Raw genomic sequence first — 23,779 nt, 5'->3', positions numbered from 1 at the left:
CATTTTTTAAACATGGAATTTTGCTTTGTTTGCTTCCTTCTTTTTCATAACCCCTATCCCCCCAAAGCCATGACAGATCAATTGATATCTCGAAGAGGACAGGTGAAGCTGCCTGGAACAGGTTACATATTCAATTTAATGAACAACAACATCATAACTATTACAAAGGGCCACCTCGACACCCACTGGAGGTCCTTGAGGGCTGAGAGCAGGAGATGGATGCCTAGCACTCTTCATTTTAGGGACCCGGGGAAGAGCCAGTTACACTTGCAAGTACGAGGGGTGGGGGGATGGGTGAAACAACGCGCGGAAAGAATAGAATAAGAGGGAGACAGATGGTGTGTGTGTTGGGGGAAGGGATCAGAGATCCTGGAAAACTTATGTTCCCCTATTTGCAAGAATGTTTCCATTTAACCACTTCTTGCCTGACTCCTGATTCTACCAGAGAGAAGCCGGGAGTTATAAGATTGGGGACACCTGTGCCAAGAACCCGGCCGCTCGGGGTGGAGACAGCCTGGAGCGCCGGGAAGCCGAGGCAGTGCGGGGCTTGCTCGCGCCTCCCGGGGCTCCAGCCTGGGTCCGGGACCCAGGTGAAGGGCGAGCTCCCATTCCTCCCGGCAGGAGCCGCGAAGGGGCGGCCGGCAGTTGGGACTGTCCCACGAGGGGGCGCGTCTCGGGCCCTAGGACCCGCCCTCGCGGCGCTGGGCGCGGGGAGGGGACGCGGGAACCCTGGCGCCCGGCGCTCCGCCTCCAGTTTCCGGGGCAGCGCGGTTACCTGCACGGCCCGAGCCGCACCTGGCGCAGGCAGGAGTCGCAAACCAAGCGAGCGCGGAACGGCGGAGGGAGAGCGGGGACAGCACCCGGCTCGGGGGAGCGAGAGGCGGCGGCGGCGGCGGTGTGGAGGCTGCAGGGCGCCGCGGAGGAGGACAGGCGGCAGCTGCACTCGGCTCGCTCTGCCCCGCCGGCCGGGCGCGCACCCGGGCCCGCACCGCGCCGCTGCGGGCGCACATGGCAGCGTGAGAGGCCGGCGGCCGGAGGAGCGGGAGGCGCCGGGCCGGGGCCGCAGGGCCGCATGGACAGCGCCGCCACCCCGGCCGGCCCTCGCTAGGGGCCCCCAGCCCGCGGGCGCCACCTTCCCTCCCCACCACCGCGACCATGGTGCCTCGGCGGCCGCCCGAGCCGAGAGAAACCGGCCGGAGCCGCTGAGCCGGGGGGCCCCCGTGGCGGCCGGGAGCTGCATGGGGGAGCGCGGGCCGCGCTCGAGAAGATGCCCCGGCCGGAGCTGCCCCTGCCGGAGGGCTGGGAGGAGGCGCGCGACTTCGACGGCAAGGTCTACTACATAGACCACACGAGCCGCACCACCAGCTGGATCGACCCGCGGGACAGGTAGGACTCCGCGTGCACCCGCATCCCGCTCCTGCCCCGGGGGCCACAAGCCGGGACGGGGCGGCGACCCTGGGAGCTCTGCGGGCCTCTTGCGCTGTCTTCAGTGTGCCCCCCACCCCCGTGCCCTTCCGGACCGCCGGCTCCCGCCGGGCGGGCAGCTGGGAGGAGGGGTCGGCCGGTGAGTTGGCCCAGGCTACCCCCTCACCCCGCGCCGTCCTCTGAGGGGGACTCAGCCCCCCGCCGGCACCTGCCGGGAGTTTTGACCTTAAGCTCTAGCCCCGCCTCCCGCCGCTCCCCTCCCCCTTAGTTAGGTCCGGCGGGGCCTGGGGGGGAGATCTAGCCGAGTGATGCTGGGGCTTCCCGGGGAGGCTTTCCCCAGCGTGCGGGGGGGGGAGGGGGGATGGGAAAGCATCTGGTTTGGAGGGGGTGGTAGGCACCCAGGACTCAGCGGGAGGCTGCTGGAGGAAGGACACTGCGTCCCGGAGAAGGCAGCCCAGGGTGTGAATTTTGACAGGTGCCTCCCAGGCTCGGAGAGACGGGCGCAGCGGCGTTCTGGGGGCCGGGAGGCCGACAGTGGGAAGGAGAGGAAGGAGCGGGGGAGGGCTGATCGGGGAGACTGGTTCCCCAGGAATCTCACGGCAACTTGGAAGCTGTTAGGATGTAGATGGAGGTGAGAGGCCGCCGCAAAGCCCTGCCCATCGCCTCTTCTCCTCCCCGCCTTCCTCTCCTCTGGGGACGGGGGTTCCTCAGTGCTGCACCAGCGCGTCCTGACCTTGGTGGGCACCACGCCGGTTGGAGCACCGGATTTTTTTTTTTTTGCTGAGGCAGGTGGCGTGTGAGATGGCTGGTGTGGCTCTTAAGCATCCAGACTTTCTCCTGGTTTTGGCTGCTTGGCAATTTTTTTGCACACAGCACCCTCTCTCCATGAATATCCTGGGGCGGGGAGGGGGAAGGACCACCCTCTGGGACCGCTGGTTGTCCTTTGCTGTCATCTCTGTGGTCAGTGTCCCAGGAATGCGGAGTTTTCACCTGATAATTGTGACCTTGGGTGTCAGGTGCTTGTAAAGCAATGAAGCTAAATTGTTTGGCTGGGGTGGGAATGGAGGTTCCAGAAGTCTAGGATGGGGTGTGTAATCAAGATGAGAGTTGAGAAAAAGAAAAAGCAAAAAAGAAAATGTGAGCTGAGATTGCTCATAGCTTCTGTGAGCACTTTGGTTCATTCATTCAACATGGACTGGGTGTCGTCTCTGAGTTCAGTACTATGCTGAACCTCTCATCAATTTAATCCGAAAGAGACATTATTAATGCTGAAAAGCTCAGGTCCCACGGGCAAGCTGCTTTAACTTCTGAGCCTCAGTTTGCCTGTTTGTCAGACAAATGATTTGCTTGGAAGGGAAAGGGTGATAGTGGAACTCTTGAAAGTGGAAGGGATATGGAAGATCAGGGCCCAGCTCCCATTTTCAAACATGAGACAAACTTTGAGATCCGGAGGTAGGATGTGCTTGGGGATTTTGATCTTCTCACCACTCTACCTTTTGCCAAATTCTCTGCCTGCTCTGAAGTTCTAGCCTCCACAGTCCCTTGTCCTCGCCTAAAACAGACACAAGTTCAAGTTTGTGTGTCCTCCCCCATTTTAGGTCCCAGCAGCTACGGAGCCCAGTGTGCTCCAGCAGTTGAGTGTAGAGGGCATTGCTAACTCACCCCAGGTCCTGAATCTGGGAACTTCTCTGGGGCACTGAGAGGATAACACAGCTGCAGAAATCTGCTTAAGCAGCGGTCATTCATTACCCTTGGAAGAGGGCAAGCAGTATCGCTTCCATGGAAAACTGACTTGGCTACGGCATAATTTCCTGAATTTCAGTATTATGTAGACCACCTTTTTTGCTATATCACCTGTGTTATTGCTGACTTAATACTTGACACTGAATCAACCCAAACTGAATTTTTTTTAGCCACTTTTGCAAATGGGAAGCTAGCAATATCTATTGCTCCAAAGAGAAAGGAACCTTTAAAAAGTACAGTGGAAGTGGGGGAAAAGTGCCTTTCTGTTTGAATTCACTCCTGTGGCCAGTCCACGGCTCCAGCAACAGGCCTCTGCAGCCTGTGTTTTTAGGCAGATTGGCAAGCAATGGAGAGGAATTAAAAAGATAACTGGCGCCTAAGGAACAGCTCACTTTCTCCGCCTTGCTGTTCACTGGTTTTACCCTGTGCCTTTGTATCTCTGGTCAGCCCACCTGCACCGGCCTGGGCTGGGGCCCCTGATCTTGGGACGCTGAGGGTTTCTGAGCTCACTCTTGCAGTGAGCCAACTTTGAATATTTGGGGAAACAGCTGAACAGAGGGCGTCCACCTCTGCCTCCCTGGAATTCCCTGCCGCACACCCCAGAAGAGAGTTCGACCTCACCCTATCTGTGTGGCCTCAGGCAAATCTCCTGACCTCTCTGAGGAGCAAGCGCTCCTTTGGTGAGAGATAAAAGTTGATGAGATGGTCTCTGAGGCCCCCTGCCAGTTCTCAAATATGATTTCATGGACTCCGCTTTGGCCTCACCTTATCCCCCGTGATTCCATGGCAGAATTGGGAGGAGGGCGGTAGGCAGGAAGGTGAGGGAGCTGTAAGGAGGAGGAAAAAAATGAGCAAAGCTAAAAAAGAGCCAGACTTCTTTGGGGTGGTGGGGTTTGGTGGGGGTGGGGGGGAATTCTGCCAGGGTGGTTACATCTCTGCAGCTGGTTAATGCTATGAAACAAAATATCACATAAAAGAAAAAAGATTCTGCTGGGTGTGTGTCTGTATGTCTGTGTCTGCATGCATTTGTCCTTTTCTTTTTCTTATCTGAATCAAGGAGATATGCCTGCCCATTCCCCTGAATTTAAAAGAAGTAAGTCAAATGGTCCTTCAGTTAGGAAAGTGATTTCTTAGCCACCGAGAACAAAATAGCGTCTCGGGTTACCAACCCTGAAGAATGTCTTGGCACATTCTTCCCCCCGGGCCTGAGCTGTTTTGTGTGTGTCCGCCATGGAGGCTGCTGGGGGTAGGGAATCCAGTTTTCAGCTTCCCCTTTCACCAGGGGGTTGGAAGAGCAGCCAGGCAGCCAGCCTTGCCAACTCTCTCCCCTTCTCACCCAGGGGAAGACTGGGAGGCCGAAATTCCTGAGGACGGTTGTCCCAACAACCAGAGAGGGGCCAGTGGGCAGCTCGGGGCCCTGCCGACTGGGCCAAAGGCTCCGCCAAGCTCCGCGGGCTCCTCCCGAGGTAGGGCTGGTCTTAGAAGGTGCCAGGTCCATGGGGAATCAGGTGCTGTGGATCTGGCCATGGAGCAGTACTCCTTCAGCAGAATAACCCCAGATTCTTCTGGAAGCTTCCAGTCAAGGGCCACCACTCCGGGTATATTTAACTTAGTGGTATGCAACAACAAATGCACTGATTGTTCTCTGAGGAAGAATGGATTGTTGGAACTGGCCCTGCCAGAGAAGGTTCCTGAAGCCTAATTCCCGCTCCTTGGTGTGTGTGGGGGGGAGGGGGGGACTGTGTTCAGACTCTCTTCACCTGGGAGCTCTGTGGGAACAGTTTCTGTGTCTGTGTGAGCGGTGCTGGAGGCCCACGTGGCTGGCAGGCCTTGTTGAGAGAACCCAGCAACTTCTCTCATGATATGCAGAGGAATTTTTGCCAACCCTGTTATTACAGGAACAATTCATAGTTTAAGATGTTGGGCTTTACAGCAGGCAAAAGATCTTAATCTCCTTCTGGTCACAGACCCTTAGAAGCTTCCAACAGAGGTTAAGGACGTTTCTCGAAGAAAAGCATGAACAGGGCTTTTGGCACATCATTTCAGGGGGTTCACCGACCCCAGATTCATAACCCCTGCCATGGATTAGCTTAGAAACTGCTCATCACTACCTGTATGCCCTCCTGTTTAGCTGAGACATAATGATTGAGCACTGACTGTATTCAGGCAGTCTGCTGAGCACTTTACATGGAGGATTTCTTTTAATCCCCCTAACAACCCTGGGAGTAGATTATCTACCTGAGAAACTTCGAGGCTTAGGGGGCCTAAGTTTGGAGAAAACCACTCAGCTTCTGAGGAGCTGAGATGTGATTGCAAGGTGTGTCGACTCAGAACCCACATTTCTGACCACTCAGCTGCCTGGAATCCCTTGCAGAATCAAAAACCTCTGCTCTACTGCCTAAGGAATTCAGCCTTGGGGAATGGAGCCCGGACAGGCATGATTTCACTTACCTGGTGCCATTCTGGTGTGGCCAGGCCACAGTTATTCAGAGAGCAGTGTAGAAAATGGGAAGAGGGGACTTCCCTAGTGGTCCAGTGGTTAAGATTCTGCACATCCACTGCAGGGGTTGTGGGTTCAATCCCTGGTTGGGGAACTAAGGTCCCACAAGCCACATGGCGGGACCAAAAATAAACAAATAGATAAAAAACAAAAGAAAATGGAAAGAGTCTTTGAATCCTGACATCTTTAATCTGCTGCTTATTACCTGAGTGACCTTGGCAAGTTATGTATTCTCTCTGAGCCTCAGTTTTGTCTTCTTTAGGATGGGATGATATACATCAGCTGTCAAGAGGCATTTTGAGCATGAAATAAGTTAAATTGGGCAGGGAAACTATCACAGAGCCTCATATAACAGTAGACTCTTGGGAATGTCAAATCTTTTAGCTTTTACAAGGAGGTCAGTAAAGAATCTGCCTGCAATGCAGGATCTTCCAGGGTAGGGAAGATCCCTTGAAGAAGGGAAAGGCAATACACTCCAGTATTCTTGCCTGGGAAATCCCATGGACAGAGGAGCCCAGTCAGTGAGGTCACAAAGAGTCGGACTGACTAAGCGACTAACACTTTCACCTAGAAAATACTTAAGTCAAATGGAGACCAAGTCTCCATCCAGTTCTGTTCAGTTCAGTCACTCAGTCGTGTCTGACTCTTTGCGACCCCATGAACAGCAGGGCTTCCCTGTCCATTACCAACTCCTGGAGTCCACCTAAACCCATGTCCATCGAGTTGGTGATGCCACCCAACCATCTCATCCTCTGTCATCCCCTCCTCCCACCTTCAATCTTTCCCAGCATCAGGGTCTTCTCAATTGAGTCAGCTCTTTGCATTAGGTGGCCAAAGTATTGAGTTTCAGCTTCAACATCAGTCCTTCCAATGAACACCCAGGACTGATCTCTTTTAAGATGGACTGGTTTGATCTCCTTGCAGTCCAAGAGACTCTCAAGAGTCTTCTCCAACACCAACAGTTCAAAAGCATCAATTCTTCGGTGCTCAGCTTTCTTTATAGTCCAACTCTCACATCCATACATGACTACTGGAAAAACCATAGCTTTGACTAGATGGGCCTTTGTTGGTAAAGTAATGTCTCTACTTTTTAAAATGCTGTCTAGGTTGGTCATAGCTTTTCTTCCAAGGAGTAAGCATCATTTAATTTCATGGCTGCAATCACCATCTGCAGTGATTTTGGAGCCACCCAAAATAAAGTCTCTCACTGTTTCCATTGTTTCCCCATCTATTTGACATGAAGTGATGGGACCAGGTGCCATGATCTTCGTTTTCTGAATGTTGAGTTTTAAGCCAACTTTTTCACTCTCCTCTTTCACTTTCATCCAGAGACTCTTTAGTTCCTCTTTGTTTTCTGCCTTAAGGGTGGTGTCATCTGTGTATCTGAGGTTCCAAATTGGGAAAGGAGTATATCAACGCTGTATATTGTTACCTTGTTTATTTAACTTATATGCAGAATACATCATGCAAAATGCTGGGCTGGATGAAGCACAACCTGGAATCAAGATTGCCGGGAGAAATATCAATAGCCTCCAGCTCTGTAGCAGTTTGCAACTGGTATGGACCTTTCTGGCCATGTCTAGCCCTCTCATTTCACTTGATGAAACTGAAACCAATGTCTTGCCCCAGGTCGCACAGCAAATGTCAACCTGAGTCTCTGGTGAAAAGTGAAAGTCGCGTCCAACTCTTTGTGACCTGATGGACTATACAGCCCATGGAATTCTCCAGGCCAGAATACTGGAGTGGGTAGCCTTTCCCTTCTCCAGGGGATCTTTCCAACCCAGGGATCGAACCCAGGTCTCCTGCATTGCGGGCGGATTCTTTACCAGCTGAGCCACAGGGGAAGCCCAAGAATACTGGAATAGGTAGAATACCCCTTTTCCAGGGGATCTTCCCGGCCCAGGAATGGAACCTGGGTCTCCTGCATTGCAGGCGGATTCTTTACCAACTGAGCTACCAGGAAAAGGTCTCCTTTCTTCTTTCTCTTATGTAAACTTTTCCTTGAAAACCAGACCCAGTTTCTTCTCATTCACTGTAATAATTTGAGAGTATTTTATGCTTGTGGTTTATCCTCTGTAATCCTTTTTGGCTGTGCTGATGACCAGCAAGTTTCTTTCATAGCGTCACAATCATGTGTGAGTTGTATCATAGGAATGTGTTATGTGTCGAGCAAAGTACAGCAATTGCAAGTGCACTGCTATTTTTATAATCAATTTAAATAGATGTAAGGTTATTGTCAGACTAATGACACTTTCCACCAGTTTACATTCTGACATGCTTTCTTAAGCGGGAATTATAACCAGCCTGCCAGGGAATTTACCCAAAGCCTCTATTCTCCATGCTTCTGCTCTTAATGATCCACTAATACCTTTAGTTTGGGCCTTTACAATTATGAGAGGGCTTTTCTTCTCCTTCCAAGGCCTGAATTTATGATCTACACGTCTCATGGGCATCTGCAGTGCATGGGAGTATCTTATGTCATTCATTAAGAAAGAAATAAGGTTAAAAGGCACTAGTCTAGCTAACAGGAAGAAGTAAGAGGCTTTAGAACCCACAAATGAATAATAATAAATGTTAATATGTACTCTGGGCTGCACGCAAAGTGTTTTATATTATGATCTCATTTAATCCTTTTGCCAACCATATAAGGTAAATAGTGTTGCTCACTCCATCTTCAGATGAGGAAACAGAGACTTAGAAAGGTTATGAATTTGTATTTGCTCAAGGTCACCACCACTAGGGGATGCACCCAGGATTGGAGCCCAGGTGGTTGAACTCCTGAATCCGCACTCGGATTGTGCTGTGCTTAGTCGCTCAGTCGTGTCCGACTCTTTGCCACCCCATGGGCTGTAGCCTGCCAGGCTCCTCTGTCCATGGGGATTTTTCCAGGCAGGAATACTGGAGGGGTTGCCACGGCCTCCTCATTGTAGTCATTTTAGAACTCCAGATGCCCTGTCGACAAACTGGGCTGGAAGGTTACCATTCACTCCTAAAATGAGGCCAGCCTGCTGTGGATCTCAGGGAAAGATGCTGGCAAGGAGGCTTGATCAGAAAACCCAGTGAAATCCACATGGTGGCTTGGGAGGCCAGCGGGCACAAAGGCTACCCCCTGGGAGCTGCCAGCCAACCAGAGCTCTGGGAGGGAGGGAGAGAACAGAGACGGAGGCAGGGAAACTCTGAAGGATGCAGTCAGTGTGGAGTTCAAAGCCATTCCCAAATTGCTTGGGTAAATGCTCCCAACAGCCAGGGATTTAGTAACCACTAAGGCAGCTCCTTCCTGTTATTGCCCCTCCTGCTTTTGGCCTTGACAAACTGACCTGATTCCCCACTCCCCTGGGAGCCCGGGGAGCCTTGCAACACCGCCCTTTTGAAGAGAAGAGAGTCAGGTTGCCTTAGTTACTGGGAAGGTTGGAACGCTAAGCTCAGGTGCACAGAAGGAGAGACGAGGCTAGAATAAGTGGGAGTTGGAAGGTGGCCGGCCTGCTGCTGCAGAAGCCTTGGTCAGATTTTGGCAGCATCTGCAGGGGTGCCAACTTCACAGCACTCGCCTGTCCATGCTGAGCGTGCCTGGAGCTCTCTCTCCAGCCACATCTGCCTTTAGGCAATGATGATCTGCCCCCAGCTCAGTGAGGGGCCCAGGATAAGAGAAGCCCCCTTCCCTTGGGGAAATGGCCTGGGTAGCATCTCCTTCTGCTTCCGCTTGGATAGGGCAGAGGGCTGGATAGGGGCTGAGTCTGGGTGAAAAATACATGCCCTGCCTCTCCCAGCACAGAGGGTCCAGCCAGCCAGCCACACACCCTTAGGTGGAACAGCTAGAGGCTCTGGTTGCTGCTGCTGACAAGCTTCTTAGCTGCCCTGGATCCCTGTTTCAGACTGAGATAAAAGAAGAGAAAACTCAGAAACTGGATACAGTGGCGTTTTGTTATTTAACCTTCACCAGCGGGCCATTAAGCCTCTGGCTCCTGAGCAGCAAAGCTCCTGCCAAAATAACGGGGCCGGGGCAGGGGGTGGTGGGGGCATTCACTGTTGCTGTGTGGGAAGAACATAGAAAATTCTATAAAGATGCTGGACCAGGGAGAGGGGGTGGAGAAGAGAACAGGGGCGGGGGGAAAGGACTAGTGCAGTGGGTTACATCCCTGCACCACCACCCCCGCCCCCTCGCTTCTTCAGTGCTTCTACCCATGACATCTCACCATTGCAAAGAAACAGGATCTTTCAGTTTCAAATGTCTGCCAAAGAAAAAGGACCGAGGCTTAAGTTCTCCTTCAATGGTCGGCCAGGAAAAAAAAAATGAAGCTGCATCAAGATTAGGGACACCTTTGTTGGCTTTTTTTCTTCCCCTGCTCCATTCATCACTCTCTGGCAGCCAAGACACCAGGCCAGCGGCAGCTGCTGACTTTCCCCAGCCGGCTGCCTGCTGTTGCCGGGCCCGGTTTGATGGCAGCCCGGGTGTCCCCAAGCTGGCTTCCTCCTCACCCAGTGGCAGTTACTTGTTGGGTTTGTCTCTGGGCTGCCCTTAGGATCCACTGACCGGTGCCTGACTAGAGAGGATAAAATATCAAGATCCGGGCATCAAGTGGCTGTTAGGATGAGATGACCCTGGGACAGCCTTCTGATCCTGCATCTGTCGTGGTTTTTCTTGGATAGTTAGGGCTTTGTGAGCGTGGCACTGTGTAGTCCAGGAATTTCTTCCACGTACATTTGTGTCATAACCGGCCCCTGGTGATCACAATGATAATGGTTATATTTAGTCATCTTTATCTAGTACCTGGCATGTGCCAAGCACAGTCTTTTGCACATAGTATTTTTCTGACTTAATGGAGAAACTGAGGTTAAGAATGGCCAAGGGACAAATTCAAGGTTGCACAGGTTGAAAGGGGCAGAGCTGGAATCTGAATCTAGGTCTGTCTGATTACAGAGCCTTACTCTTTGCACCACTGCAACCTTTTCAGTGCATTTGGAGAGAGGAAGGGAAGAGGGGAGGAGAGCAAAGGAAAAGGGAGCTTTACCTATGGAGATAACACACCTGTTAGCATATATACCTTTTTCACTACGGAGGAAAATGTTTGTGTGGCTCCAGCGCAATGCTGGTTTGACATATCGCACAGTTCCCTGCAGTGGATAAGGTCTCCATAAGGATCTCCAGACGCTATCAAGTCAAGTCCTGCCTCTGTCATTTCCAGGTAGTAGGTCACCTTGAACAAATCCCTTCTCAACTGTGTAAAGCACAGGTAAGAGGAGGGCTTACCTACCCCCCCGAGGGTTGTGGGGAGAGGAAAGGCGGGTCTTACCCAGTGCCTGCTACACACCAGATGGGAGCTACACATCACATGGGAGCTGGGACTAGTTAGGCGAGTTTACCCTTCTTTACCTTGGTAGAGGAACAAGAACCATTGTCACCTCCTTTCCAATTCAAGTTTCTTCCTGCTGAACCAGGGTTCACTTGAGCCACGTTGACATCAGAGTTTGCAAACCACCTTGGGGCACTCACTGTATAAATAAACCAATAAATTCTTTTTCCCCTGGTCTTATCAGAGGCAAGCCCTTCTTTGGAATTTCTGGAGTGAAGTGACTCTTGCCAGGGAGCTGGCACCAGGGCGGTGTGTGAGGCAGGGGTAGTGAATCGCAGTGGTCACGGCTGAGCAAAAACGGCTGCTGTGGGAACTGGGGTGGGGAGGAGGGGCGCGTCTCTGGAATTTGTTGATAACTGCTTTGATATCCTGGTCCTTCACTGAGGCTTCCCCGTGCCCTGCTGACGAGCCATTTGAGAACCTGCTGATTTTAGCGTGGAGGTAGCACAGAAGGGCATTGGTATTTATCGCGTCCCACCCAGCTTGGGGTTGGCCATTCATTCAGCAGGTATTTATTGAGTGCCTGCTGGGCTTCTGGCTCCGTTGCCCTAGCCGAGGATCAGAGCAAAGTCCCTGTTACAGTGGGGTGTACCCTCGGGTGAGGGAGATGGGCAAACAGTTAAACAGGCAAATTACATTATGACCAGGGGCTTGGTATTTGCTACAGTTTGACCCATCTCGGGAAGGTGGAAGGATGACCCTGACTTAGACACCAGTTGGTAGTTGTGGTGTGAGCTTAGATTTGGATCTGAGAGACCTTTGTGCCTTCCATAGATAGGGTGTTACCCAGAGCCAATGAGGATGAGCTGGCCACCTGGCTAAGTGCTGGGAATGCAAGGGTAATGCAAGACCGTGTCCAGCTCATGACATTCACTACAAATTAGAGAGAAACTGTCATCAGTCTGTGCAGGTATAAACCCCAGGCTCTCTGAACCTTGGTTTCTTTCCTCTCCTGTTTCATCTGGACTCAGTTTAAAAATATTTATGGAGCGCCTGTAAATGGATAGAGTATCTGAAATATTCTGGACATTGTTCCAGCACTGGGGATTTAGCAGTGATTAAGCCGACAAAACTCCTGTCTTCATGGAGTTTGCATTCTAGAGCAGTGGTCGTCATACTTGGGGAAGCCTCAGAATCACCTCGAGGACTTGTTAACCCCAATCCCGCCTCTACACTCCCATTGCTGCCCCTAGTTTGAGTCCCTGTTGGTTAGTCACTAAGTCGTGTTCGACTCTTTTGCGACCCCATGGACTTTATCCCTCCAGGCTCCTCTGTCCTTGGGACTTCTCAGACAAGAATACTAGAGTGGGTTGCCATTTCCTTCTCCGGGGGTCTTCCTGAACCAAGGATAGAACCTGCGTCTTCTGCATTGCAGGAGGATTCTTTACTGCTGCTAAGGGGCCCGGAAATTTGAGTTTCCAATAGGCTATACTGCTGGTTTGTGCCCTGTGCTTTGCGCACCACAAACAGTTGATTTATTGACTCCTCAACAGTAACCTGGAAGTGGGGAGAGTAGGGGAGCACCATCTCAATCCCTGTTCACAAACAGGGAACCGAAGAAGGCAGATGAGGCAGCTTGGCCCTCCTTTTTATGCTAAGTGGGCTAAAGGAAGTAACTTCAGGAGCAAGCCCTGTTTACCTGTATCCCTACGATGCTACGAGCAATTTTGTTCTGGTTCTTTTGACCCGAAGCCTCAGTGGTGGCACAGCCCAATAGGGTTTTCTCCTACATTGTGAAATACAGCACAGGGAAGCAAGAGGGCTGAACAGATCCAGGGAGAACATTTTCTTTATCCGAGAATGTGTGGAGTCACATATCCATGGTCACAGAGAGGAGCAGAGGAAACAGTCTTCCTGTTCCTCCCTGGGCTGAGCCAAGGTACCTGTGCCAAGCAGCTCTCCTATCCAAAGTGTAGGAAGTGCAGGGGCAGGGAAGAGGCAAGGTCCACTCCCCACCCCGCCCAACCATCTCAGCCTTCTCAATGGCTAGTTCACCAATCTTGGTTAAGCCCCGTAAAGCCTCTTGAGGCTCAGTTTCTTCACTGACAAGATGGGAATACTTTAGAACCTACCTTGTAGGCTTGGTCAGAATCAAATTCAAGGTCACCGTCTGTATAGTTCTAAGTACGGAGATTAAGGTCTCCTTGATAGCTTTATCTATACTTTGGTAATTTCTGCTCAGTTCATGTATTTTGAGAACCAGAATTTTTTTGGACAAAAGCCATTTCTCATTTCTCTGGAAAAAAACGGATCATACTTAAGCATATACACATCTTACTGGTCAACAAAGACTGGGAGGGGTATCTTAATAGTTCAGAACATTTCAAACCAGCTTGAGTGGTTTATTCCCACTGCTGATATGAAACAAATATTTGCCAGCTGCTAGTGGAGGACTCTGGGTGTTCCTTCAGCCTCCTGACTGGTCACCAGGCTTGTCAGTCAGTCAGTCAGTTCAGTTGCTCAGTCGTGTCCGACTCTTTGCAACCCCATGAACCATAGCACGCCAGGCCTCCCTGTCCATCACCAACTCCCGGAGTCCACCCAAACCCACGTCCATCGAGTCGGTGATGCCATCCAGCCATCTCATCCTCTGTCGTCCCCTTCTCCTCCTGCCCTCAATCTTTCCCAGCATCAGGGTCTTCTCAAATGAGTCAGCTCTTCGCATGAGGTGGCCAAAGTATTGGAGTTTCAGCTTCAACATCAGTCCTTCAATTAACACCCAGGACTGATCTCCTTTAGGATGGACTGGTTGGATCTCCTTGCAGTCCAAGGGACTCTCAAGAGTCTTCTCCAACACCACAGTTCAAAAGCATCAATTGTTTGGTGCTTAGCTTTCTTTATAGTCCAACTCTCACATCCATACATGACCACAAGAAAAACCATAGCCTTGACTAGACGGACCTTTGTTGGCAAAGTAATGTCTCTGCTTTTGAATATGCTATCTAGGTTGGTCATAACTTTCCTTCCAAGGAGTAAGCATCTTTTAATTTCATGGCTGCAATCACCATCTGCTGTGATTTTGGAGCCCCCCAAAAATAAAGTCTGACACTGTTTCCACTGTTTCCCCATCTATTTCCCATGAAGTGATGGGACCAGATGCCATGATCTTCATTTTCTGAATGTTGAGCTTTAAGCCAACTTTTTCACTCTCCTCTTTCACTTTCATCAAGAGACTCTTTAGTTCTTCTTCACTTTCTGCCACAAGGGTGGTGTCATCTGCATATCTGAGGTTATTGATATTTCTCTCAGCAGTCTTGACTCCAGCTTGTGCTTCTTCCAGCCCAGCATTTCTCATGATTTACTCTGCCCAGGCCTGAGTGATTCTCAAAATGTGGTCCCCAGTCAGGACATCAGCTTCACCTGGGAACTTGTTTGATCTGCAGACTCTCCTGTCCCATCTTGGACCTACTAATCAGACACTCGGGGGGGGGGGGGGGGGAGGGGGAGGCGGGTGATTGGCAGCCCTGGGAGCTGTCTTTCAAGGAGCATCCCAGGGGACTCTGCTGCCCCCTGAAGTCTGGAAACTACTGGCTGAACATTTGTAGCCAGAATGCTGTAAGGTATTTTGTGCGTGGTCACTGGCAAAATCTGGCCAGGTTTGAAGAGCCTGCCGAGTATGGGTAGATGCAGCCCGTTGAAATGGTCATCAGCCTGAGAACATTTTTATAACAACCCCTAAACTCTTATTTCTTCTTAAAAATATTTATTTGTATATTTGGCTACGCCACGTCTTAGTAGTGGCCTGTGGGATCTAGTTCCCTGACTAGGGATTGAACTTGGGCCCCTCTTAGCCACTGGATCATCAGAGAAGTCCCCCCACATGCTTATTGTCCGAGCGGGACCTCTGCATTTCTTGCGCCAGTTTGCATCAAGATTCAGCTCACATTCCCCTGTCCCTGGTGGTGATCAGCATCTTTGCTTTGCCTTCCTCACAGACCGTTGTGCCCAAGGGAGCCCCATCTCTTGTTACTTCAGCGTGAAAGACTTATCAGGAAATCAGATTCCCCTCGGACACTTTGGTGTCTGAAGGGCCTATGGGCTTGGACTGCAGCATTCTTGCTTGCCCAGTGGCACATCCATCAGGATGTTTGGGGTTCCCTGGAAGTCAGTTGGGTCGTCTCAGGTCTGAAGTGGCTCCAGCTGTGCATGAATTACCTTCCACTTCTGTTGCATGTTGGCTAGAATGGAGAACAAAGAATGTATTACCTTGGTGTGTTTCATTCCTGGTGAGAATGGTGCTAAGAAGCAGGCACAGCAGTGACCAAAGACAGACATCATTCCTCGTGAAGCTTGTAGACACGTAATGAGAACATGAACCAGATCCTTACAGATCGGGAAAATAAAGAGGATGCGGCATTCAAAAATAATAGGCCTTGTAGATGACACCACACGTCAAGTTATAGATTTTAAAAGTTCTGTAGTCAGAAAAACTGTTTGCTTTTAGCTTTAAGTAAAAAAAAAAAAAAAAAAAAAGATGGATCACTATTCAACTGAGTTTTCTTAATTCTAGTCCAAAGAGCACAGCACTCACTGTAGTGGCAACAAGAGGTGCTTTTCTTTCTTTCTTTCTTTCTTTTTTGAATGAAAGGTTCTTTCAATTCTTTAGCACTTTACAGTTTTCAAAAGTTTCACACATGTGGTTTCATATGGTCCCCTAATAACCCTCGCCTCCTACATTGTCCGTCTCTTCTTCCCTCTCCCTGCTGGTAACTACTAGTTTATTCCGTATACCTGCGAGTCTGCTTCTTTTTGGTTTTATTCACTAGTCTGTTGTATTTTTTTAGATTTCATGTGTGAGTGATATCATTAGTCTTTCTTTGTCTGACTTATTTCACATAGCATAATGCCCTCTAAGTCCATCCATGTTGCTGCATATAGTAAAATTTCATTCTTTTTTATGGCTGAGTGGTAATCCATTGTACATATATATCACGTTTTCTTTATTCCTCTGTTGATGGGCCTTTGATACCATCCTAAGTTTAAGAAGCGATGATCAATAGATTTGTCCCAAATCATTCTAGAGACTCAACCAGGACTAGAATCCCTTCAGCCTCTCCCCATAACCTGGCCTACTTCTCGGTCCTCACATCCAAAACATCTCTTCCTTTCTTCAGGCCTCTATGGACGTTCCTAGTGCTCAGGTGTTCTCTTTCCAAGAGTAAGTCTTCAGTCTGACCAGAGTTCCAGAAGTGTCAGCAGGCGACATGCATGGCACCTTCCTTGACCTCCCTGTAGCATCTAGCGGTGTTGCCAACTTCTGCCTTTACAGTGGTCTTTCTCATCCCTTAGCTTCTCCCTAGTGGTGGCCTGTGTCCCCAAGCCTTCCACCACCTCCTGTGCAGTGAAACCTCAGGTGCCCAGTTTCCTGCTGGATATCACTTCTCTGCCCAGACAAGCATTTCAAACTACCGCGGATCTAAAGTTGAATCTAGTCTCTGACTCAACCAATGGCTTTGCCCACTGGGGTCCATCAAAGCCACCCCCACCTGTGTCTATCGAAACCCCTCCTTCCCGCAGGCCACACCCACTGGTGGCCATTGAAACCACGCCCACCTTGTCCTTTGAAGGGCCACCTCCCTCACTGGCCACTCGGGACACCACTTGCTTCATGAAACCTTCATCATGTGCCATCTCCCCCTGCTGCTCTGCTGGAGGGAATCTACTTTAAGTCAGGCCTGTTCTAGTCAAAAGCAGCAGAGGCCCACATGACATGGCTCCACAAAAGAGGCTACTGTGAGATTAGAGGTTTCGCTGGAATTTAAGGAAGGTCATAGCGACCCCCACCACCGGACTGGTGGGAGCTATAGCTGGAGTCTGTGAAAAACTGTCTCCATACATGCCCCTCCTGTCACAACTCCAACCCCCCACCCACCCCCAGAGTTATGGTTTCTGCTACCTCCTGAGACCTTTATACAGACTATACAAATCTAAAGTTTGTTCATACATTCGTAAACCACGTTATGAGTTAGTTCTGCTTCGTACTTGCTGTGTGACCCCCAAGCAAGCTACTTAATCTATGTGAGCCTCAGTTTCCTCTATACAAATAAGGCTAAGAGTAATAAAATAATAGCTCAGGTTTTATTGAGTGCCAAGCCCCTCGCTAAGTGCTTTACATTTATTAGCTCAATTAACTATCACACTAACTTTCTGAGGGAGGTACTATTACTATCCTCTTTATAGATGAGGTCGTTGGAGGCACAGAGAGGATAAGTAATTTGCCTGAGGTCAAACAGCTAGAAAGTCTGGAAGCTAAGATTCAAGCTCAGGCTCTCTGGCCCCAGAGCTCCTGCTGTTAGACTGCCATTCATTGTGAGGGTTACTGTGAGAATTACAGCACAAATTCTCTTATTTAGGACACACAGCCCAGGGCAAGGCCCAGAACAATTACTAAAGAATGCTAACAGTCATGACATCATCACAGCATTAGCTTGCAGGTGACCCATCTGACCTTCACAGCGCCAGCCAGTCTCGTAATTCTCCACCTCAGCAACCACAGCTAACTCCGTGTCCCCAGTTCAGATTCTTGCGAGACACTCATTTGGAAAGATGACAGAGCCGGCCTTGAACTGGGCTCATCTGGTTACAGGGAACCGCATCAGGGCGCAGGGGTCATGTACCCCCCACGGGAGCTGTCCACTCAGGTGAGCCTGTGGGCAGCTGGCACCCCGAGGCTGTGCTTTCTCCGAACCCCCCAGAGTCCATTTTTTGGAATGCGGTGGCAGTTTGAGGACCCAATGGTTACTCTGAGCACGTGCTCGATTCTGAGCCCCGCTTCTGGCCTCATCCCCCTTGTGACAAGTTCCCATTCATTAGCGTGACCCTGACTTGTGCTTCTGGAAGTAGGGACTGTGGACCAGCACACCAGCATCTCCTGGGAGCTGGTTAGAGACGCAGACTCTCAGGCTCCACCTCAGACCCCTGAGACTACATTTTTACAAGATCCCCAGTGGTCCTTCCACAGGTTAGTGTTTGAGTAGCACTGGCCGGTCAACACAATTGATGTTTGCATAGCCCTGTTTTATTCTTTTGTTCTGTAGCTGACTCTGCCTCCAGACACAGATAGCAGGTAGTATCAGTAAGCAGTGGGTTCTCACATCCAGGTATAAACACCACCAAGGACTAGGAGCTTCTCAGCCTGATCCTGGAACTCCACTTGGGATAAGGGATCGAAGCTGGATCTGGAAATGGGGGTGGGGGAGGTCTCAGTGGAAAGAGGATCACACCTGCTGAGAAAAAGGCCTTGAGAGAAGGTCTTGAGCCTGCAGCATGCCCACTAGCAGGGTCAGAGGTCAGAGCCGATGCAGGCTATAGGGCAGTCCACCACTGTGGCCCCCAGGGGGCAAAGGACAGTCAGAAGATAAGAACTTTGGTGGTAGGGGCAGTGTCCTTTGGCTGTAACAAGGAATGAGGTGGCCTGGCAGGCAGCTGGCAGAAACCACAGAGGCAGGATTCCAGCCCTTAGACAACAGTGGCAAGAGCAAGTCAAGGAGGTCTGGGTCCCAGAGAAGCTTCCTGGGCAGGCGCATGAGCCGGCGAAATAGATGGCAAGTTCCACGCAACTCTGTCCCTGGAACTATCTTTGAACACAGGGCAAGATACTGCCATGTAGGGACTAGCAGAAACAGTGCGGATGGCCAAAACTGGGGGCCAACTGAGCCAGGGCCCATCACCCCCTCCACACACATTTTCCCCCACCCCCCGACCAGCCCGGTGCAGCCCTGGTCCCAGCCAGGGGCAGCCTGAGTGGGGTGGCGCTGGGGCTGGAGAAGGCAGTCTTCTGGAGGGGCCCCCAGGGGTGGGAGGGGCAGGGAGCCAGCCTAAGGCTACAGAGAAGTCTGTACAAGGCCGCTGAGGACTGCCTCACCTTCCTGGCAGGAGAGTGGCAGGGAGGTGTGGCAGGATCCCAGAGGGCTTTCCCATCGCTGCTCCCTGACCCAGCTTCACCTGTGGACAGCGTTCCTGCCTAAGCGTGGACCTTGCCCTGACACATTCCTGAGATAACCGCCCACCAGCATCCTGGGAGCACAGTGCCAGTGCCTCCGGGTGAGCGAGGCCCCTGACGCCCTCCCTGCATTCATTTCCAGTTTGTTGGATGTTGTCTGTGTGTCTGTGTAAGATGACTGAAGAACGAGTCATTAGTGAGCTGTCCAAAGTCCCTTTGGGGACATTCCAGAAAAATGAACCACTATCCCATCAAAGCCATGGATGCCGCATTCCTTCAAAGCAGAGTTTCTCAGAGTGTGGTCCACAAATCTCCCTGCCTTACGCCCCTGTGAAGCTTATAAAACCCAGATTCCTGGGCCCCCACCTGAAAACAACTGAATTCGAATCTCAGTGAGGTTTCCCAAAATTTGCATTCTTAATAGGCTCCCCCAGCCAATTCTAATCCACCTTAAACTTGAAAACTTGAAAACCTCTCCTCCTACCGCCCGTGAGGCACTTTTCTTTCCTTTGCATAAACCAGATCCTCTCTCTGCCTGCTGGTGGTACTCCCTTCCTGTGCTGCTATACCCAGATGCAGGGTCACCTCTTCCTGGGAGCCCACCTTGCTATCTTTGTCCCAGATCATCTAGAGGGGCCGTTGTGCCCCCTTCTAACACGGCTCTTGCCACATCGGTGTCATTTTTTTCATATCTGTGTTCTCTACTGAATGATAAAGCTTTCCGTCAAATCTCCCCAGGCTTAACACAAAGTTGTGTACATAATTAGGACTAATAAATGCCTGAATATACGTGAAGGCAGCTGAGAGGGATTGATAAAGCCACAGAGCAGAGGGTGAAGTCAACGCTTCCCAATAGCAAGCTGCCACATTCCGATTCTCCTCTCAGTCAATCTGAAGTCCTCAGTTAAGTTTTGGAGCCAGAGAACAAGTATGGGACCCAAGGAGAGTCCAGGGGCTGGCCTGGGGCGCAGTCCCCCTGTGTGAGCCTGAGGTGTCCCCACTGGAAGCCTAGCTCCCTATCTACATTTTAGAAAAACTCCAGCAGATTAAAAAGAAAGGGAGGGGGGTGATGCAGAAGAAAAACGACTCAAGGATGGTTCGCCAGCCCCAAGCCTGACCCCAATCCCCAGACCTCTAGAATGTTCAACACCCCCTCGCCTTGTCAGGCAGGGCGGGTCAAAGAATAGATCTATCAGACCATGAAACGCCCAAGAGTCAGTCCTTCCCCCAGCCTTTCTCAGAGATCACTACCACCGTTTTCAGTGTGAGGCTCCAAATTGCCATTTGCCAAACTGGGAAATGTCGACCCAGCAGAAATCGCACAAAGATAGGAGAAGCCCGGGACCGGCTGCCTTCATGGAGTCGGTGAAGGGAGAGCCGGGTACCTTGAGCTGAAGAATGTGGCCCATCTCCTCGCTCTGAAAAACAAAATGCATTTCCTTATTCTTAACAACTTGAGCACCACGAAAACCTGCTTTACCAGTCCAGGGCACCTCCTCTGATCTCTGCCTCTCTGTGTATATGTGGGGTAGGGAGGGGAACAAGGTGGCTTTGGAAAAAGGCCTGGCCTAGTGAGACTCTAGGGTCAGCCCAGACGGCTGTGACCTCAGCCCTGGAGGCACGGTCCAGTCGGAACTTTCTTTGAAGGGAAAGGATTGGCTGAATTGTAGGTGACTGGGCAGAGCAGCTGAGGGGGAGCACCCAGTGTTAACTGTGGGCTCTCGGAATACTTCAGACAGTTGCCGATGAGACACGGAGGATTTTCTGCCATATCAGTCAATAAAGATGTCCAGTCGTCAGCAATTGCGTCCCTCCAGTGTGAGCCGTTGAGCCCTAAGGGGACACAGAAAGGAGAAGAATATCTGCCGTCTGGCAGCCATCAGACTATGGCCATTCCCTTTGGTGAGCCCCGAGGAAGCTCAGGATGTGAAAAATACAAGATGCTGGCCCCAGATAGCCGGGATGCACATCAAAGGAATGGTTTCGTGTGCACCTCAGCCCAGATTCTTGCATCTTCCCTTGTGTAGAAAAGCACTCAATTCCTTAATCTGGGTTATCTGGTTTTCTTTAGTTAACAGTAATCTTTCAACATTCAGACTACCTGTTCCTTGTCACAGAGCTTCTATATAACCTGGCTTCTCTCCTCACCTCATGCAGAAGTTCTCTCAGGGTTACTTGAGCTGTCGTCCTCCGGGCTTGAAGTCCTAAAAATTCCCGCCGAATAAAACATTACTCTCAACTTTTAGGTGGTAAATATTTTTTTAAGTCGACACTGAAATTCCATGAGGGCATCAGTATGATAGGATTTTTAGGCCATTACTGAATTTCTTTCATACTTTTAAAAGAATGTTATTTATCTATTTGGCTGCACTGCGTCTTAATTGAGGCACACAGGATCTTCTGTCTCCCTGTGGCATGAGTAATCTTTTGTCAAGGCATGCGAACTCAGTTGCAGCGTGTGGGATCTAGTTCCCTCAGCATGGATCGAACCCAGCCCCCCTGCATTGGGAGCACAGAGTCTTAGCCACTGGACCACCAAGGAAGTCCCAGAAGGATGTTATTTCTGAATCCCCTCTCTATCTCTTCTCATCTCCTCAGATTACACTTGGATAGCTTCCAGGAAGAAGACAGGATGATGTTACTGTTTGTTCACATTCAAAAAATGATACAAGTTCAAAAATCTTGTTTGATGCCGCAGGAATCACTACACCTGCCGCCCCAGCTGGAGGTTGTGACGGCTGCCATTTACTAAGGAATTTCACTGATTGACTTGTGCCTCCCTTCCCAAGGAGGCAGCTAAGGCCCAGAGAGGCTAGGGAATTTATCAAGGTCACACAGCGAGTTGGCGAGAGAGTTGGATTTTAATGCAGGCATTGTGACTGCACAGCCCCAGGTGCTTGTCATTGCTTCGTGGTTGTTTCATTGAGGTCATTGGTGCTTGGGGATGTAACATCACTAATCATTTCTCCACCGTTTCTCAGAGCATCTTGTGTACACGTCCTGGTTAGAGGGTTAGTTAAGCTCTCACACTCTCCAGGGAGCAGTGGCTAAACTCCTTGCCTCCTTCCTAGAGTCCATAGGCAGTCAGATCCCATAGGCCCTAACTGGCAGGGTGGTGAGGATGGGAGACCTGTGCCTGTGCCTGTGGCTGGGGGAGCCAGCAGCCGTGTCATGATGACCCACAGGCCACATGCTCCCTGTCACTTCCCAGGTACCCTCCACCTCCCAGCACCTCCTCTCCTGTCTCTCTCTTTGCCACCTGCCCTCCTGGGTTCGACAGCTGTTTGGAAAGGTGAGCACAGAGAACTTTTCAGAAAGAATCCAGTTCTCCCAGTGTCCTGGTAGCCTAGCTCACTCGAGAGAAAGAGAAAGAAAAGCAGGATTGTGTGGGGGCGAGAGCCAAGTGTATGGGAACAACTTAGACCCGATTGTTCATCATCCTAGAAGAAGGTCTGCCTCCCGAACATCCCCATTTGCAGTCAGGGGTGCCACCTGCCTTTGTGAGGGGCCACGCCATGCTGAGTGATGTGTTATTGGTGCAATGCAATAGCCCAATGACATCATGAAAATCCAGCTTTGGGAGAGAACATGTTCACAGGCAAGAATACAGCGATGAGGAGATGGAAGGGCCTGGTTACCTGGTATAATCCAGGTTTATTGTATAACCCCGAGTTTATCAGCCCCTTGTTCCTGTCCTCTTTGACATAGAATGATTTTTATTTTTTAGACTTTCTGATTAACAATCAGTAGTTTAAGCCTGCTAATCACCTCTTTAGCTTGGCATGTGGAACAAGGAAAAGCCATGGCTTGTAATCTGTTCTCTCAGGTCCAGAAATTCAAAAGTGTCGTCAGCCCCCATTTTTTTTTTTTTTTCCCAAAAACTAGACTATTATTCAGGATAACTCATCATAATTATAATAAACATTCTGAGGTTTGTTATGTAGAGATTTGTTTTAGTTCACTTAAAGTTTTTTTTTCTTATTCTTTTTTTCCAAAAGTTTTCTTTTTCAACTGGGTAAAGCATACATAACAAAAAGTCTCATTTTAACCATTTTTAAGTTCAGGGGCCGCACGTACATTCCATCGCTGTGTAGCCATCACTACCATCGATCTCCAGAACTGCTTTCCTTCTTGTAAAACTGAAACTCTATCCCCATTAAACACTAACTCCCCCCTTCGCTTCTCTCCCCCAGTCCCTGGCAACCACCATTCTACTTTCTGCCTTCACTGCTCTAGGTACCTCGTGTGAATGAACTCATACAGGATTCGTCCTTTTGTGACCAGCTAATTTCACTTAGCATAATGTCCTCCAAGTCCATCCATCCTGTGTGTGCGCGCGCACGCATTGTGCTCAGTTGTGTTCGACTTTTTGCGATCCCGTGGACTGTAGCCTGCCAGGCTCCTCTGTCCATGGAATTTTCCAAGCAAGAATACTGGAGTGGGTTGTCATTTCCCTCTCCAGGGGATCTTCCCGACCCAGGGATCGAACCCGGGTCTCTTGCCTCTCCTGCCTTGGCAGGCAGATTCTTTCCCACTGCACGCTGTAGCATATGTCAGAGTGTCCTTCCTGTTGAAGGCTGAATGCTATTCTGTTGTATGTTTACACCATGTTTTGTTTATCCAGGCATTTATTCATGGACACTCTTTCGATCAGCATGAATGATGCCACTATAAATATGGGTGTGCAAATGCCTGCTTTGCATACTTGCCTGCACATCCTGCGTGTGCGCACCCAGAAGTGGAACTGTCGGATCGTACGGTGGCTCTAGTTTTCATTCTCTGAGGGACTGCCACACGTTTCTCCACAGTGGCTCACTG

At 50.4% G+C, this 23,779-nt stretch overlaps 1 protein-coding gene across 1 annotated transcript in view; it reads left to right on the top strand.

Annotated features, from left to right (window-relative positions):
- The window catches only part of WWC1 (WW and C2 domain containing 1), a 155,484-nt gene continuing 132,845 nt past the window's right edge, over positions 1,141-23,779 (top strand). Inside the window, exon 1 of the mRNA XM_018050071.1 lies at positions 1,141-1,386. Coding sequence (XP_017905560.1) covers positions 1,268-1,386 — 119 coding nt within the window. The 5' untranslated portion in view covers positions 1,141-1,267. The remainder of the gene's footprint in view (positions 1,387-23,779) is intronic.

Source organism: Capra hircus, chromosome 7 (assembly GCF_001704415.2).
Source record: "Capra hircus breed San Clemente chromosome 7, ASM170441v1, whole genome shotgun sequence".
Lineage (NCBI taxonomy): Eukaryota > Metazoa > Chordata > Mammalia > Artiodactyla > Bovidae > Capra > Capra hircus.
The sequence above is the reverse complement of the archived record's forward strand: the minus strand, read 5'-3'. Positions and strand labels throughout refer to the sequence as shown.